General features: G+C 49.9%; 1 protein-coding gene across 1 annotated transcript in view; it reads left to right on the forward strand.

Moving 5' to 3' along the window:
* Window positions 1-5,300: 5,300 nt before the first annotated feature.
* The window catches only part of SULT2B1 (sulfotransferase family 2B member 1), a gene marked incomplete at both ends in the record, with an annotated part of 33,413 nt that continues 21,336 nt past the window's right edge, over window positions 5,301-17,377 (forward strand). Inside the window, one exon of the mRNA XM_082862262.1 lies at window positions 5,301-5,371. Coding sequence (XP_082718388.1) covers window positions 5,301-5,371 — 71 coding nt within the window. The remainder of the gene's footprint in view (window positions 5,372-17,377) is intronic.

The following is a 17,377-nucleotide window of genomic DNA, read 5'->3' on the forward strand; positions in this document are numbered from 1 at the left end:
TTCAAGGAAAGGTTGGGCTCTGGAGGTGACAATGGCCCCGACTCTGTGGAAACATGACCTCGTGACCCAGTGACCTTGCTTTGCCCATGTCTGAGCTCCAGGAGCAAAACGACACATCTTGGGGCTTTCTGGAGCCCAAGTGGGGAGCCTGGGGGGGGGCAGGGAATTGGCATGGGGGGCCCAGGGCTGGGGTGGTGGTGGCACACTTGAGAGCTCCCCATCTCTGCCCTCGGTCCTCAGCCCCAGCGGGGGGAGACCAGTTTCTGCTACCCTTTCACATTCAGTCCCTGAGGCTGCGGCAGAAGGGGGCACTACGTGTTCAGTGACACATGCGGATGACGTGTTCATCTTCCTGGGGGCTCCCAGGAGCGGAGGGCATGTCCTGACCAGCCCAGCCCAGCCCTACCTGGCGTTGCTCCCTGCGCCCTTAAGCCCCCAGGGATGGGTGTGAGTTCCCACCCATGGACCCAGGAATGCGCCCTATCCCCGGATGTCCCCTCTTTGGACTAGAAGGAATACCTCCCATCTGTCTGCCCAGCCTCTATGCCTTTGCCCCACCAGGCTCTCCATCTGGATGCTTTCTTCACTCAGGTCACTCACCTGGTGTGTTCCCCTACTGGGGCAGCCTTGCCCCTGGGAAACCATCCTCTTCCTCCCCAAGAGACCCGTATCTACAGGCAGGTTACCAAGCAGACAATGTCTCCCAGGCCAGCAGAATCAATTCAACTATTATGCTAGCCACGTGTGTCATTTTAAACTTTCTAGTAACCTCATTTTTAAAAAAAAAGTGAGATTAATTTTAGAAATGTGTTTCATTCGATCCAATATATCCAAAAATATCATCATTTCAACGTCATCAATACAGAGATTACCTACGAGATATCTTACATGCTTCTTCTCAAATCCGACGCTCCGTTTCCCAGGGTTAAGTGAAATACAGTCTTTCCAAAGCATTCATGTTGTATTTAAGAGGAATTACATTGCTTCTGTTTTTAAAGTTAAATTTAAGTTGATTAAAATGAAATGAGGGCTTCCCTGGTGGCGCAGTGGTTGAGAGTCCGCCTGCTGATGCAGGGGACATGGGTTCATCTCTCGGTCCGGGAAGATCCCACATGCCGTGGAGCGGCTGGGCCTATCAGCCATGGCCGCTGAGCCTGGGCGTCTGGAGCCTGTGCTCCGCAACGGGAGAGGCCACAACAGTGAGAGGCCCGCGTAACGCAAAAAAAAAAAAAAAGAAAAAAAAGAAATGAAATTGGAAATGTTCATTTCCTCGGTTACAGGTGTCACATTTCTAGTGCTCAATGGTACATGTGGCCAGTGGCTTCTGTGTTGGACAGCACAGCTCTATAAGCTGTTTCTACATACCTGTCTCATTTGTGGATGCAGTGCCAGGTCCTGATCTAGAGGAGGCTTCCCCAGATATTAGTCAGAGGGGTGGATGGATGGATGTTTGGAGGACAGACAGACAAATGGATGCTGAATGGAGGGAGAGATGGATGGAAGGAAGGACAGCTGGATGAATGGATAGATGGAGGGATGATGAATGGATAGAGGGTGGATGGTCAGATGGATGGATGGATGGACAGTTGGATGGATGGATGGGTGGATGAGTGGATTGATAGGTGGACAGCTGGATAGATGGATGGATAGATAGACAGAGGAATGGATGATTATACAATCCCTGCTCCTCCCAGAACCTACCCACCCCTGTGGCGGCTGGCACTGGGTTTCCCACTCTCTCCTTCCCAACCCTTCCAATTCTCTTCCCTGTCCCCAGATGCCTAGGTCCCCCCGCCAGATCCGTTTCTGTGGGGTTAGTGGTCTCCATTACTGTCCCTCCCCTCCTGTCTCTGGGTAAGATGGTAAGATGCTCCTCTGGTACCTTCTGGTTCCTCTTGCCACCTCCTTAGGAGTCTGGGCCCCTCTCCATCTATAATCAGGCTTTTCATCTCCCCATGCCCACGCCCATGTTCCGAAGAGACTCAGCCAACTCCTCCATCACCGATGCAACCCGTCACTCATTCCCCATCACCTGTGACAATTCACGCATTCCGTCAGCAGTGTTTATGGAACATCTGCCACATTCCAGGAGCTCCGCCAGGCACTTCCCTTGGGATACAATGGGAGACAAACAGATAACAAGCCCTGTCTTCATGGGGTTGACAGTCTGATGAGGAGACAGTCAACAAGACCAAAGATTAAAACATTGAGAATGTCAGATGGTGATGTGCGCTCCTGGAAAAAACAAAACAGGAAAGGTGGGAGGAGAGGTTGGTGGGCAAGCTCGGAGGAGGTGAGACAGGGCAGACTTGGATAAAGGGAGACAGTGAAGCTCGCAGGTGTCTGGGGAACAGCATGTCAGACAGGGGAGCAGCAAGTGCAAAGGCCCTGGGGCGGGAGCATTGTGTATCTGGGCCCCCTTACTTTCTGGTCCCTTGCCCACTCTGGCACAGCCTCCAGGCCTGCCTTCTCCCTTAAACCTCTTCCTTGAAATTCTCATTGGGTCTCCCTAGATCTCCTTGTTCCCCAGGGCTGCGCCCCCAAGTTCCCCCCGCCCAGTCTCCCTCAAGGATCTAGGCATTCTGTACCCCCTAGACTCTCCCTCTCCTCTGGAACTTGAGACTTCTGGCTGGCACACATGCTCTTCCCCTCTGGTTCTGTGGGGCCCCTGGGGACGGGGTTCAGGAGAGGTTCCCACAGGAGGGACAGGGCAAGGTTGTCACCGCCTCAGAGCTAGGAACAAAGGATCACTGAAGGCAGAACAAAGGTCAGGCAGTCCAGGACGGAAGGCCAGGCGGGATGTATCGCTCAACCTCCCACAACCCCAACGTGGGAAACCCACTCAGCCCCAGACAGAGAGAGCTGGCACTCTTGATTTCCCCCCTCCCTGTGAGGGAGCCCTTTTCACAGATGGGAACATCAAGGCTAATACTGTAAGTGGCTGAGGCATGGGAACTCCCTGGCGGTCCAGCGGTTAGGACTCTGCGCTTTCACTGCCAAGGGCACGGGTTCCGTACCTGGTGGAGAACTAAGATCGCACAAGTCATGCAGTGTGGCCTGCCCCCAACCCCGCCAAAAAAAAGTGGACAAGGCAGAATTCGAACTCAGTTGTGGTGGTGTGAGGTAGGGGGAGGCTCCTCATATCACAACATCCTAGAGATGGGCCTTTGGGCAGATAAACTGAGGGGGCATGACGCCCCAGGACATTTGTCTTCTGCCTGTTTTCGGAGTGAGGGTGGGCAATGCTCTGTGACCTTGGGCGAGTCACTCTACGTCTCTGAGCCCCCTTCTACATTGATTACATGAGTCTGACATGCCTCACCCCCCTCACCTACGCAACATGGCAAACTGTTAATTGGTCAGTAAATAAGAGTTGTTTTTTTTCTTTTTAAACAAACTTTTAATTTTAGAGTAGTTTTGTTTGTTTGTTTGTTTTTGTTTAAGCCCATTTATATGAAGATCAAAAGCCGGCAAAACTAATTTGTGGTTATAAAGATCAGGATAGTATTAGCTTTGGGGAAATATTGATTAGAAGGGCATAACGGAACCTCCTAAATAGAGGTGTTTTTTAAAATTTTATTTTATTTATTGTTTATACAGCAGGTTCTTATTAGTTATCTATTTTATACATATTAGTGTATACATGTCAATCCCAATCTCCCAATTCACACCACCACCACCACCCCCCACCACTTCCCCTCCCTTTTGGTGTCCATACGTTTGTTCTCTACATCTGTGTCTCTACTAAATAGAGTTTTAAATGATGATATTTTCGTATTGATTTATCCAACTGAAATTTCTCTGGCACATAGTAGAAAGATGAGAAGTTTCTAGAAAGAGTCTGTCAAAACGTTGTTTATCTCTGTGGGTAGAAGGCGGGTCCCAGGTATGCTTATTTTCTTTCTGGACTTATCGGCTCAGATAATTTTATTTTTTTAAAACAAGGTACAAACATTCTTTGTCCTATAAAAAGCAGTCATGGTTGAGAGTGGTTGAGAGTCCGCCTGCCGATGCAGGGGACGCGGGTTCGTGACCTGGTCCGGGAAGATCCCACATGCCGCGGAGCGGCTGGGCCCGTGAGCCATGGCCGCTGAGCCTGCGCGTCCGGAGCCTGTGCTCCGCAACGGGAGAGGCCACAACAGTGAGAGGCCCGCGTACCGCAAAAAAAAAAAAAAAGCAGTCATTTCTGGTGAGGTTAGGTTTGGGGCCCAGATGCCAAGTGTCTGAAGGGTCAGGAGACCAGCAGGTGGAGAGGAGCTGGGTTTGGGTGGGGGACAGAGCAGAAGGGGACGTGGGCTTTGCGGAGCCTCCTGTGTTTCAGATTCTCCGCAAAGCATCTGAGAAACGTCTCATCCGGTCCTCACAACAGCCCGATGACGTGGGTACCATTTACGGGAGGAACTGAGGCCCGGGGGCTGATGGAACTAGTTTCAGGCCGCACAGCTGGGAGGCGCTGGAGCTGGGACTCAGACCAGGCACTGTGAGTTTCAAAGTGCCACACCAACCAGCTCTGGCCCTTATCTGTTGCATTTCTGTATCTCTCTGTGTCTCTCAATGTCTCTCACTATCTCTGACCCTCAGTGTTTCTCGCATTCCCTCAGCTTCTCCCTGTCTCTGTCGCTCTGCATGTTTCTCTGTCTCTTCCTCGTTCTCTCTGTGTCTCTGGCTGTCTCTGACCCTCTCTCAGTGGCCCCCTCTCTCCTGTTTGTGCCCCTGTGATCCTGGCTGCGTCTGTCCCCGTCTCTCAATCTGTTTTGACATATGCCCCTTACAAGTGTCAGCCCGCCAGGGCAGTTTCTGTCGGTCTGGTTCCCAGCAGTGTTCCAACCCTTAGAACAGCGCCCGGCAGACAGGAGGCGCTCAATCAGTATTCCTTGAATGGATAAAGGCATGAATGAATGAATGAACTCTCTGAGATGAGACTAGCTCTTTGATCAGATGAGCAAACTGAGGCTCCAGATGGGCACAGACATGCCCACAGCCACCAGCACGGAATGTTCCGGTGTGGGATTGTCTCTGACCCCCTGGACTCTGTCCCCAGCCACTGGCAAGATGCCCAGGAGGTGCCCATCACCCCTCCTCTACACCCTCAGAGAAGGGTGGCTCCCTCCTGGCCTCTCCCCACTGTCGGAGGCGTGGGTAGCAGCTGGGAGAACCGGCTGGATGCTGCCCCTCCCCTTGGGCGTGGAGGTAGGCACCTGGCGGGCTCCCTGCGTGGTAGACGCCACTGCCACACACACCTGCTCCCTGTGCCATCTGCTCCCAGCGCGTCCTCCTCTCCCCACCCTCGCCCTCCTGCCATGGAAGAGCCTGCCGAGCCCGGGAACCAGGCTGCGTGGGACCCCTATGAGAAAAACATCTCGGAGATCAGGTGAGGCCCAGACCTGGGCACGTGCCGGCAGCGCCCCTGGAGGAGGTGGCCTGGGGGAAGAGCCAGGGGCCTCTGCAAAGGTGGCCCCCGGCCTCCTGGAGCCTCAGAAGCGTCTGGGCTGGGCTGGCTCGTCCACCCTGGAGTGCGGATCCTTCCTGCGAAGGGATTCGAGGACCCGGGCTGTGCTGAGTCACCAGTTGGGATTCTTGGGGTGTCTTGTCCGTCTCAGGGCCTTAGTCTCTCTGTCTGTCAAAGGGGTCCAGAAGCAGTTTGTCTGCCTGAGGTAGGACTGGATGAGAGAAGGGGCTTGGTCCATGGCAGTTGCCCGGGAAACAGGAGGGCATTTTGTACCCGCTTTCCTCCCAGACACGACCAAAAGCCCTTCAGATGGGGGTGCTTGCCCTCAAGGGGCTTCTGTTCTGTTTGCGGGGGGGGGGAGGATGGGAGAACAGAGGTGGACTGGGTTTGGGATACAGCTGAGTCTCAGAGTCAGAGTCTGTGGCCCTGGAGGACTTGGGGACCCAAAGGATGGGTCTCCAAGACAGAGTTTTCCCTACCTCAGAAGCGTGACTCCTTTGTTCCTAGGAATGAGTCAGACGCTTTTATAGTACCCACTTTCCAGATGGGGAAACTGAGGCTGAGAGGGAAAGTGATGGGACCATGATTACACAGCCAGAAGCAAATCTGAACCCTGTCCACCTGACCCCAAAGTCTGTGTTCTCCCCTCTCTTCCACAGCCTCAGTGATACCCCCTCCCCACGGCTCCATTTCTCAGAGGAGAAAGTGGAGGCTCAGAGAGGGCAGGCAGCCTGCCCAAGGTCACACAGTGAGCTGTTTAGATGATCTCAACCCTCCATATCTTGCATTCTGCCAGGCAAGTCTCCCCTGGCCTCCCGAGCTCCTCCAGCCACCCCTGACTGTACTGTTCCAGGCTCGCCACTCCCCTCCCTCACCCTCATGCCCCAGACTCCAGAGACGAGCAGTTAAATTCTGAGTGTTGTGTGACCTAGACAAGCCTCCTGGGTCTCTGGGCCTCTCAGGATGAGAGTGGCTACCAGGCTGGTCCCAGCTCTGTTTGAAGAAACTCCCAGCATTCTCTCTTCAGCATTCTTTTCTTTGGGCTTCTGGGTTCTGCCATTTCTCCCTCCTGAGATAAACTGGTTCCCTTCCTGGGTTCCCACATCTAGGAAGCCTTTTCTTCCCACCAGGCCCTGGGAGCCTCCCTCTTCTTTGTTCCCACACAGTCATCAGTTGGCCATAAAATCCCCAGCCCTTGCTCAGTGTGTGACCTTGATTCAGTCATTTGGTCTCTCCCAGCCTCAGTTTCCTCATCTGAAAAATGGGAGTAAGTAACCCTCACCTATAAGACACTTGTGGACCGAAATTCTGCAGCCCCCTGGGAGGTGGCTTAAAATCTTCTTTTCCATGAGCTTCTGGAATCCCCTGGACCCAGAAGGATGCCTCTCATGAGGGCCCTTAACATCCCTTTTGGACTCTCTGCTGCAGGCCCCTCAGATACATAATGTCCCCAGCATTGTGTGGGAACTCAGTGGCTCCCCAGAATTATTCCTCCTCCCAGCTTGCCATCTCAGGGATGGCCCCATCGGTCACCAGGTCAGAACCGCCCCCCCCCCAACTGTCTTTGTCCCTTCCTTCCTCTCCCTCCCACGGCCTGTCACTCCCCAACCCCACTCTCCTGACCCCTGACTCTCTCCATTCTCATGGTCTCTGCTCAGGCTTCATCTTTGCCCTTGGAGCCTCTCCCTGGCCTCCATGCCTCCAGTCTTTCCCAGAGCTGCCCCTCCCCTCCTCCCAGTCCAGAGGCCCTCCAGGCCTTGGCACCCTGGCTTCTCCAGGTCAATCCCCTCCCTCACCTGCATTCCATCTACCCCAGCACTTCAAATTCCCTGGTTATACCTCACTATTCCCTGCCCCAGTGCCTTTGCATACATGGTTTCCTCTGAAGGGATTCCCAGAGAAGTCTTTTCTAAATCTTTAAATCTATCCTTGGCCACCCCCCTGCTCAAGTCCCTTCCATGGCTCCACAGCGATGGTTTCCAAAACCTTTTTAAGATACAGATTCCTTTGTCCAGGAGAAATCTTACATCCAAACAGAAATCCATAATAGAGATCAAAACAGAGCTGCTCTGGCTTAAAATGGGGGAGTGGGGCTAGGGTCCTGCTGCTGGCCTTTCTCCCTCTGTGGGAGCGCCTCTCTGCCCCCCAAGCCCCCTCCCCACCTTCCTTGCTCCATGGGCCCCACCTGGCTGCTTCCGCATCCCCTCCAGCCCAGATCTCACACCTTGAAGCCTTTGCACCTGGAATGACCTCTCTCCTTCACCTGACGAACTCCTTCTCACATGATTTAAGATTCTTGGCCACCACAGGTAGGTCCCTGATCACACTTCTGGCTTCAAACCTGTGCCGTGGTACCAAAAGGCGGAACCGTTCACAGACAGGGACAGAGTCGGGACCACCTCTGCAGTCCTCTGCTCGGGGACCCTGTGAAGGCTCTGAGAATGATGTCAAGGAATGAATGGAGGAGAGATTAGGCAAGCTTTGAGCTGGAACTTGCAGGATGAGTCAGGGCTGGAAGACAAGTGAGGAGGGGCAGGGCATGCAGAGGAGGAGACAATAGAGGAAAAGGACAGCGGCTGCTGGAAGTGACATGAATGAGTCCTAATGTCAAGGGCAAGAAGCGATTCCCAGGACACTAACTGCAGCCCGACTCCATTTTTAAGCTCCCTGCCTCCCCCAAAACAAGAAAAGCTAAGCAATATATCATTTTTAAAATACAAGCATAGGGACCTCCCTGGCAGTCCAGTGGTTAAGACTTCGCCTTCCAATGCAGGGGGTGCAGGTGAGCTAAGATCCCACACGCCTCAGGGCCAAAAAAACAAAAAAAAAAAAATGCAATGTTGTAACAAGTTCAATAAAGACTTTAAAAATGGTCCACATCAAAAAAAAATCTTTTAAAAAATTAATAAAAAAACAAACTGTCTTTTAAAAAAACAAGTGACCGACAGGGATTTAATTCGGATGGTGGGGAGGGGGAGAGGCCAGTGGGACAAGAAGGAGCTCAGAGGCACCTGAGAGACATATCACTTGGAACGTTCTAGTTCATTAGTTCATAATTTGTTACAAATTATGGTTTCGATATGTTAACTGTGTTCCATGGAGACTTGTATGTATCCAAAGGACTAAAAAGGGATCTTAAGGGCAAAACCAAAAATTTAAGAGGAAAAAGTTAGAAGCAGGAGGTAAGCAGGACCCAGGCAGTTATACTAAGTTTCAGGAGGCAGAGGTGACACAGAGACAAACCCAGAAGATGTTAATCCCTAGAGAATCTTTTTAATGCCCACCTTGCTTAGCGTCTTCCACCTATTACCTCATTTAATCCTCACAACAGCTGTTCGAGATTAAGCCACGAGAATGATTAACTATTATCATTCTATTTATGACGAAAGCCACTGAGGCCCAGAGAGGTTGAGTGACTTGTCCAAAGTCACACAGCTGTCAAGTGAGCTGTAGTCAGGATGTGAACCAGGACAGCCTGACTCTATCACAGCCTGGAAAGGGTGGGCAGATGTGGAAGGAATTTGGGGATAAGCAAGATGAGGGGGTAGGTGGGTCGGGAGGGAACCCTGCCCAGACAGGAGGCTTAGTAGGTATCTTGTGCTCTGCTGCATCTCCTGGAATACCCCGTACACTGGGCTGCACCTTGACCAGCCCTTTCTGGAGAAGGTAAAGGCCAGGAGAAGCCGAGCCAGCATTTGGACCTGTGGTTGCTGCCCCTCCCCTGCCTCTGATCTTGGAGAACCCCAAACAAGGTCTTTTCAAATCTCACCGTTTTTCTGGCTGAAGTCACCAACACTGGTTTTACAGCCCTGGCTCCTCCTTCCCTGGGGAGGCCAAGCTACTTGGATGATTTTATGGCTATAGTCCTTCCAGTCACAGAGCTGCTTTTCCCAAGGGGAAGGATGCCGCTAATAAAAAGGCAATAAACAAATAATTCCACCTGCGTGGAATTTGGGCAGGCAGAGAGGAAGTGGGGTTCTGGACCTCCACTAATAAATCAGGCGCCCTGGAGAGGATTAGAAAAAGATGCTCACAGCCCCACCTTCCCTTCTCCCCACCACTGGTCTCCCTGCAAGGGACCCAGGCTTGGAGAGTGAAGGGAAGGATGTGTTTCGATTCCCTTGCTCTCTAGAGGCCGGGGAGGGGGCGGTAGGATGTGCGCCCACATCCCACTTATGCCTGCGGTCCTGCATAGGGATAAGGAAGTGGGAACATCCAGGACACACTTGGAAAGAACCAGAGCAGCCCAGTTTGCCGAAGGCAGGCTCTGGGGGATGCAGAGCGGGACCCAGTGCGCCATCAGTGGCATCGAATGCTGAGGCAAGAAGGGAGACCCTGGTCTCACTGGGAGGCCTGAATCAGACACCCCAAGAGTGGCGTGGCCGGCTACTCACAGGGGGACCTGGACCAGGGACCCCGAGGTCTCTGCCACTGCAGACAAGAATGCCCGCGTCACGAGTCAAGCTACCCACAGGAAGTCAACCCTGTGTTCAAATCCCGTCCATGTCACCTGCCGGCTGGGACCCGCCGGGCAGACAGGGTCCGGCAGATAGCTGTGCATCAGTGAAATGGGTGTGGTGGGTGATGCCCCGGGACATGTCAGACTTGCCGTTCTCTGCTGAGTCAGGGATCACACGGTTTTCCTTCCTCCTTCTCTAATTCCCATTCCTGAGCCAGGAACCCAGGTGCCAGGAAGGGTGGGGACGGGGTGAAAGATGGTAATAATTACAACTTTCCTGAGCGTTGGCCACACACCAGGCTTGTGCTCAGAACTTTGTGTGGCTGAACCCCTTCCGTTTCCACAACAGTCCTGTGAGGGTGATGATGTTAGGATTCCCATTTTACAGATGGGAAAGCTGAGGCCCAGAGAGGACTCGTACATCTGGGATTTGCTCCGGAGACCCCTCTCTTTACCTCCATGCTAGAGAAAGGGATCAGACAGGGGCCTGGAACTACAGGGAGGGGCTGCCCCTCTGTGTCCCCGTCACCTTCACGGGGTGGGGGTGGATGCTGGTCACCCCAGATGGGATCAATGAGTCTGTGGTCTGTCCACCCTCCAGACCAACACTGCCCCATAAATACATAACCCGAGACCCCTAGGTAAACATTTTCTTAGTCCCATTAAACAAAAAGTAAAAGAAACAGTTGAAATTAATTTTAATTAGAAGTTTTATTTAACCTGTTATATCTGAAATATTCTTTCAACCTATAATCGATAGAAAAAAATATGAATAAGATACTTTAGTCTTTTCATAGGAAGCCTCTGAACACAGTGTGCACTTTCTCAAATCAGGTGCTAACCTTACATCAGAAAGATCTGATTTGCATTCAGTTCTCATCACCATTACAGCTGACAAAAGTCGATTCTCAGGCCTGAGCTTTTCCACACCTGCATAAAAAAGTATTCTAATAATTGGGCTTCCCTGGTGGCGTAGTGGTTGAGAGTCTGCCTGCCGATGCAGGGGACGCGGGTTTGTGCCCCGGTCTGGGAAGATCCCACATGCCGTGGAGCGGCTGGGCCCGTGAGCCATGGCCGCTGAGGCTGCGCGTCCGGAGTCTGTGCGCCGCAACAGGAGAGGCCACAACAGTGAGAGGCCCACATGCCACACACACACACACACACAAAAGTATTCTAATAATTGAATTGAGTGTCAGTGTTTCAGTTGAAATCAATAATAATTCAATAAAATTAAAAGTTGTGCCCCCCTCCGGGTTGCATGGGCCACATTTCAAGGGCTCAGTAGCTACACGAGGCCAGCGGCTGCCATGGTACAGAACAGTACGTTTCCATCGTCAGAGGAAGTTCTATTGGATGGCATGGCTCCAGGCTGCAAAGGCCTCAAGGGTGGGGAGAGGTACATAGTAGGGGCTTAATAAATATACGTTGGAAGGGAGAGAGAGAGAGAGAGCATAAGGGAAGAGAGAAAAGTCGAGAAGAGCCTTCAGGCTAAAGGCACAGCACATGCAGAGTTCCAACGGTGTGGTGGAGCATGGCGTATGCAGGGAACAAGTTGAACTTGACAGTGGGAACAGAACAACACTGGCTGTGCTAGCGTGGGGATCGAGGGGAGGTGGGGCAGTGCAAGCTACCGGGCCCACAAAGAATCTGCTGGGCTTTGAGGGACAGAGCCAGGGATGCAGGACAAAGAACCCTGAGAATTTGAAGAAAGTGATTCATTTCTTTAGCTAGATTGTTCTCTATCACCATCATCATCATCAAAGTAATAATTCAAAAAATCATTTAAAAGTGTGTATAGATTTTAAATGTGCAGGAATAGCCAGGGAAGAAAAAAAAAAAAGAATGGGGAGGGAGAATTGACCCTATCAGAACTTAAAATCTATAAAGTTACTCTAATCCAAACAGTATGACATCCCACCCTATGACCCTGCAATTCCAATGCTACTTATTTGCCCAAGAGAAATGCTCATGTAGTTTCCACACGAAGACAAGTATGGTCACAGTGGGTTTACGCATATTAGCGGCACCCGGAAACAGCCATGAACAGGAGAATGGGTCAGCACACCGTAATCTATTGATACAGTCGAACTCTACTCAGCCATAAAAAGGAACAAACTCTGTAATGCACACACAAACATGGGTGCATGTCAAGAGTATTAGGCTAAGCAAACGAAGCCAGATGCCAAGAGTACTTTCTATAAGTTGACAGCCCTAGAAGGCCCGAGACCAGCCAAGTCAATTTATGTGGAAAAACTCAGAAGAGTGGTAGCCTCAGGGTGGAGGTGTGAGCTAATTGGGAAGAAGCACCAGGAAGTGTTCTGGGGTGATCGACTATTTTATATTATGAGAGGGGTTTGGATTGCATGGAGGGATTATGCATTGGTCAAAATTCACTTAAAAGTAGGAGGCTTTGCGAGACAAAGTTCTAGCTGGCTGTCCACCCATCTCTACATCATGGTCATTTCTATGTGGGGGAATTGCAGGCGATATTCATTTTCTTCTCTATTATTTTTTGTGTCTTCCAAATGTTCTATATGTAATTTTCATAAGCAGAAAAATAATGATTCCAAAACTTTAGGTGATAATAATTTCCATCTGTTATTAAAATAATTGAAAACACGAAAAAAAAAATAGGACGTTTCCTCAACAGGAAAGTAATGTTCAAGATGGAAATGGGATATCTCGCAGCTATTAAAAACATTTTTTTATTGAATGAAAGATTCTTTAAATTCTATAGTGCTTTAAAATTTTCAAAAGTTTCACACACATGATTTCATATAATCCCATAATAATAACCCTTTTAAAAAAATCCCCTACCCCTATGTTGTTCCTCCCCCCTTCCCTCTCCCCCATGGTAACCACTAGTTTGTTCTCTATATCTGTGAGTCTGCTTCGTTTTTGTTTTATTCACTAGTTTGTTGTGTTTTGGGGATTACACATATAAGAGATATCATGCAGTATTGGTCTTTCTCTGTCTGACTTATTTCACTTAGCATAATGCCCTCCAAGTCCATCCATGTTGCTGCAAGTGGAAAAATTTCCTTCCTTTTTATGACTGAGTAATATTACATTATATATATATATGTATATACATATCACTTTTTTTTTTTTAAGTTGCGGCATGCGGGATCTTTTAGTTGCAGCATGCGGACTTCTTAGTTGCGGCATGCCGGCGGGATCTAGTTCCCAGAGCAGGGATCAAACCCCAGCCCCCTGCATTGCGAGTGCAGAGTTTTACCCGCTGGACCACCATGGAAGTCCTTATCACATCTCCTTTAGCCATTCATCTGTTAATGGACACTTAGGTTTCTTCCATACCACGGCAATTGTCAATAATGCTCTGGAAGCTATTTTTAAAAACAAGGATTGTAGATCAGCTATACCCCAATAAAAAGTAATTTAAAGAATAAATAAGATAAAAACAAGGAGATAGCTGCGGAGAGATAGCTGCGGATTTGAAAAGACTGCCATAGTAGAGTAACTAAAAAATAAGCAAGATGCCGAGTAAGGTCTGATATCAATATTGCTTAGAAGGAGGACGGGGACTTCCCTGGTGGTCCAGTGGGTAAGACTCCCTGCTCCCAATGCAGGGGGCCTGGGCTCCATTCCTGGTCGGGGAACTAGATCCCACATGCCTGTCACAACTAACCTGGAGCAGCCTAAATAAATAAATAATAAATAATTAAAAAAAAAAAATGTCAGACGAGCAGGAACAGAGAAGGAAGCTGAGTGTCCACACTGTGCTCGCATGTACTTCTTCAAGTGCGGTTAAGGTACGCACCAAGCTGATAGTATGGGCATCCGCAGAGGCTGGTATGGCCGTGCTGGGGGAGACCATTAACTTGTTAACAAGCCCAGATGATAATAAATACATATAACTTATTAATAAACCCAGATGATCAATAGATACAGAGAGACAATCCAATAATTTGTGATTTTCCCTTTTTTTTTTTTTTTAATTTTTTTTTTGGTCCTGCCGTGCAGCTTGTGGGATCTTAGTTCCCCAACCAGGGATTGAACCCGGGCCACGGCAGTGAAAGCACTGAGTCCTAACCACTGGACCTCCAGGGAATTCCTGTTATTTTCCTAATTAGATCTTCTAAAAAGAAGGAAAGGTACACATGTGCCGTGTTAAGGCAGTCTAGCAGGTGTTAAAAACATCCCCCCACTTCTGGATCTTAAGTCGGTAGAAGTTCATTTCAAACTCACATCCCAGCCCCACGTGGGCTCTCCTGGTGATGTGATGCCAGGCCCGGCTCTGCCATCCTCCACCCGTGACTCCCAAGTCCCCGGAGAAACCTCTCTGGTCCCACCAGCGACGGAGGCAGAGGGCTAGCACGTGGCAGTCACTGCCACTGTGTTCACCATTCAGAATTCAAGATGTGCAGAAGGGCATAAAATGGAAAATTCTGGTTCTCACAAACACCCCAGACCCATCCCCAGAGTAACCACTTCTAAGGCTTGCCTGCCAGAAAATTTTTCTCTATGTGTGTATCTTGTTTTTACTTACTTTTTTGTTTGTTTGTTTTTGTTTTTGTTTCTTGAGGTACGCGGGCCTCTCACTGTTGTGGCCTACTCCCGCTGCGGAGCACAGGCTCTGGACGCGCAGGCTCAGCGGCCATGGCCCATGGGCCCAGCCGCTCCGCGGCATGTGGGATCTTCCCGGACCGGGGCACGAACCCGTGTCCCCTGCATCGGCAGGCGGACTCTCAACCGCTGCGCCGCCAGGGAAGCCCTACTTACTTATTTTTTAAACATAAGTAAGATACTACTTTATATCTGGCTCTGCCCCTTGTCTTTTCACTCTCTGTAATATCTCAGACATCTTCCCAAATAAATGCTACCTCCTTACCCCTCCGATCTTTTGGAATTTTCATAATGAAAATTCCAAGACATAGAAAAACGTTGGAGGAATTATTCAGCACACACCCCCTCTATACCCACTACTCCTAAAATTTTATTATACTTGTTTTATCATATATCTGTACATCTTTCTATCCCTCCAGCAATCTGTATTGGTGATGCATTTCAAAGGAGTGATTTGCAACCATCAGAACATTTCACCTTAAACATTCCAGGCTGCATATTATGAAATAGACTTCAATACTTGTTTATGGGCTTTTTTTTTAAATAGATGATGTTTATGTACAGGGCACTGCACAAACTTATGAAGTGTGCCATTTTGAGAAATACATGTGTAACCCCAATCCCTATCAAAACATAAATGCCTCCTTTTGAATGGCTGGATTCCAAGGTTTGCAGGCGGCGATTTATTCATCCACTCCTGATTTATTTATCCAGTTCTCTGTTGTTCAGGTCCCTCTTACAATGTTGCAATTAGCATGGTGGTCCATATATCACCGGGCACTTCCTCAAGGTCACCCATCCCATAAATTTCTGGAGGTCACGTTCATTTGTGCATCCAACAGATATAATGGAGCGCTGCCTGCCTGTCTGATGCTGGTTCTTGGAGGTGGGACATGGGAGAAGCAGAATTTCTGTTCCCTTGTAGCTACTACTAGTGGGGAAGATTGATTTCAAGAAGTCAATAGACAAAGAAAATATTTACTAAGTATTAAAAGGGCTATGAAAGAAAAGAACAGAGTGCTGAGAGGGGTAAAAATGCGCATGGACCGGGTGTGCTCTGCTTGAGTGGAGGTGGCCTGTATAACTTAAAATGTTGCCAAGTGATCTCCCAAAGAGGTTATTCTAATGTCTCCTCAGCGGCCACAGATGAGAGCAGGAGAGTGAAAGAGCCCGGTTCTCTGCGCTCTGGCCAAGGCGTGAGTCATTCCACTGAGGTGGAGGTGGCCAGAGGAGATGGGGACGCTTGAGGAGATGGGGACGCTCGCCCAGATGGGCTCCAGGCAGCGGAATTTCAGGAGGTGAGGGAAGGCACTCCTGCAGGCGAGAGCAGCTCAGGCAAAGGAGGGCGGCCGCCACTGCACAAGGTGCCCTGGGAATAAGGCGCAATGAACCCAGCTCAGGCTTGAGGAGCCTTGAAAACGCTCTCCCGAGAAAGGCAGGCGAGTTGACCACAGGCACCTGCTGTGAGTCAGCAGGACAGCGGGGCTGCGGAAAACCTCCTCATGCGGCCGGATCGCATGCATGGACGGGCGGGGCCCTCTCAGAGGAGTGGGGGTCAGTTTCAGTCCCACAAGACCCCTGAATGCCAGCAGCCTGCCCTCTCCCCGCCTTTGTACACACTATTCCCTCTGGTACACACACTCACAGCTCTTCCCTCACCTCCTTCAGGTCTGCTCAAATGTCACCTCCTCAGAGGGCCCTCCCCTGATTCCATCGATCTCAAATTGCAAACCCTCCCAACACCAGACGCTTCCTGTCCCCCACCAGCTTCATTTTTTCCATCACCATCCGACACACTACATTTTGAACGTTCTGTGTTAATTTTATTGTTCATCCAAACATAAACTGCAATAGGGATTCTTGTTTTGTTCTGATGTTTTTTGGTTTTGTTGTGTGTTTTGTCAGTTGTACTCGCTTTCCTATCCCCCAGGGCCTGGCACATAGTAAGTGCTCAATAAATATCTGTGGGCCAAATGAATGAATTTGCCCCATCTCAGGCAAGACGGCCTAAAGCTCCTGGAATGGGGAGCTCTCTTTGAACATCAGACTGGGAGGTCCCTGGAAAAGAGGTCCCTGGTCCCTGCCCACCCATCACTGCTCGTTCATCAAATGAGACCAGAGAGGTTTTGAGAGTGACCTCGGGTTACACGGCAAATCGAAGGCAGGTCTGTAATACAGGCAAGGGTTGCTTCTCTGCACAACACTGGGTAGCCAAGAGGGACGCTGGCCAACGGGATGTCTTGTTATAATAATGGTTAATGGGCGTTAAGTATTGACATTTATATGAATGAGGTTTTTTTAAAAAAAAAATCAATCAGTAAAATTGATTTGTGTGTGGGAGTGTGTGTATAGCTTTATGAATTCTAACACATGTATAGATTTGTGTAACCATCACCACAATCACAATACAAAACTGCACCATCAGCCCTTTGTAGTCACACCCTCCCCCATCTCTAGCTGCCCTCTCCCCTCCCACCCCTCATCCCCACAGCTACTGATCTATTCCCCGTCCGTATACTTTTGTCTTTTGTCAGAAATGACGTATTGGTTTCCTATTGCTGCTGCAGTAAATGACCACAAATGCAATACAAATCTGTGCTCATACATTTCTGGAGGTCAGAAGTCTGAAATCACTGTTGTTGGGCTAAAATCAAAGTGTTATCAGGGTGGCACTCCTCCCGTTCCCTTCTGTGCCTTTTCCAGCTCCTAGAGGCCCTGCATCCTTTGGCCCGTGGCCCCTTCCTCTGTCTCTTCAAAGCCAGCTGCGTAGCCTCTTCTGATCTCTCTCCTCTCTGACGTCTGCTTCCATTATTATATCTTCTCTCTCTGATTCTAACCCTCCTGTCTCCCTTTTACAAGGACCCTTGTGATTACATTTAGGG

This window comes from Leucopleurus acutus (assembly GCF_964270905.1).
Source record: "Leucopleurus acutus genome assembly, chromosome: 20".
NCBI lineage: Eukaryota > Metazoa > Chordata > Mammalia > Artiodactyla > Delphinidae > Leucopleurus > Leucopleurus acutus.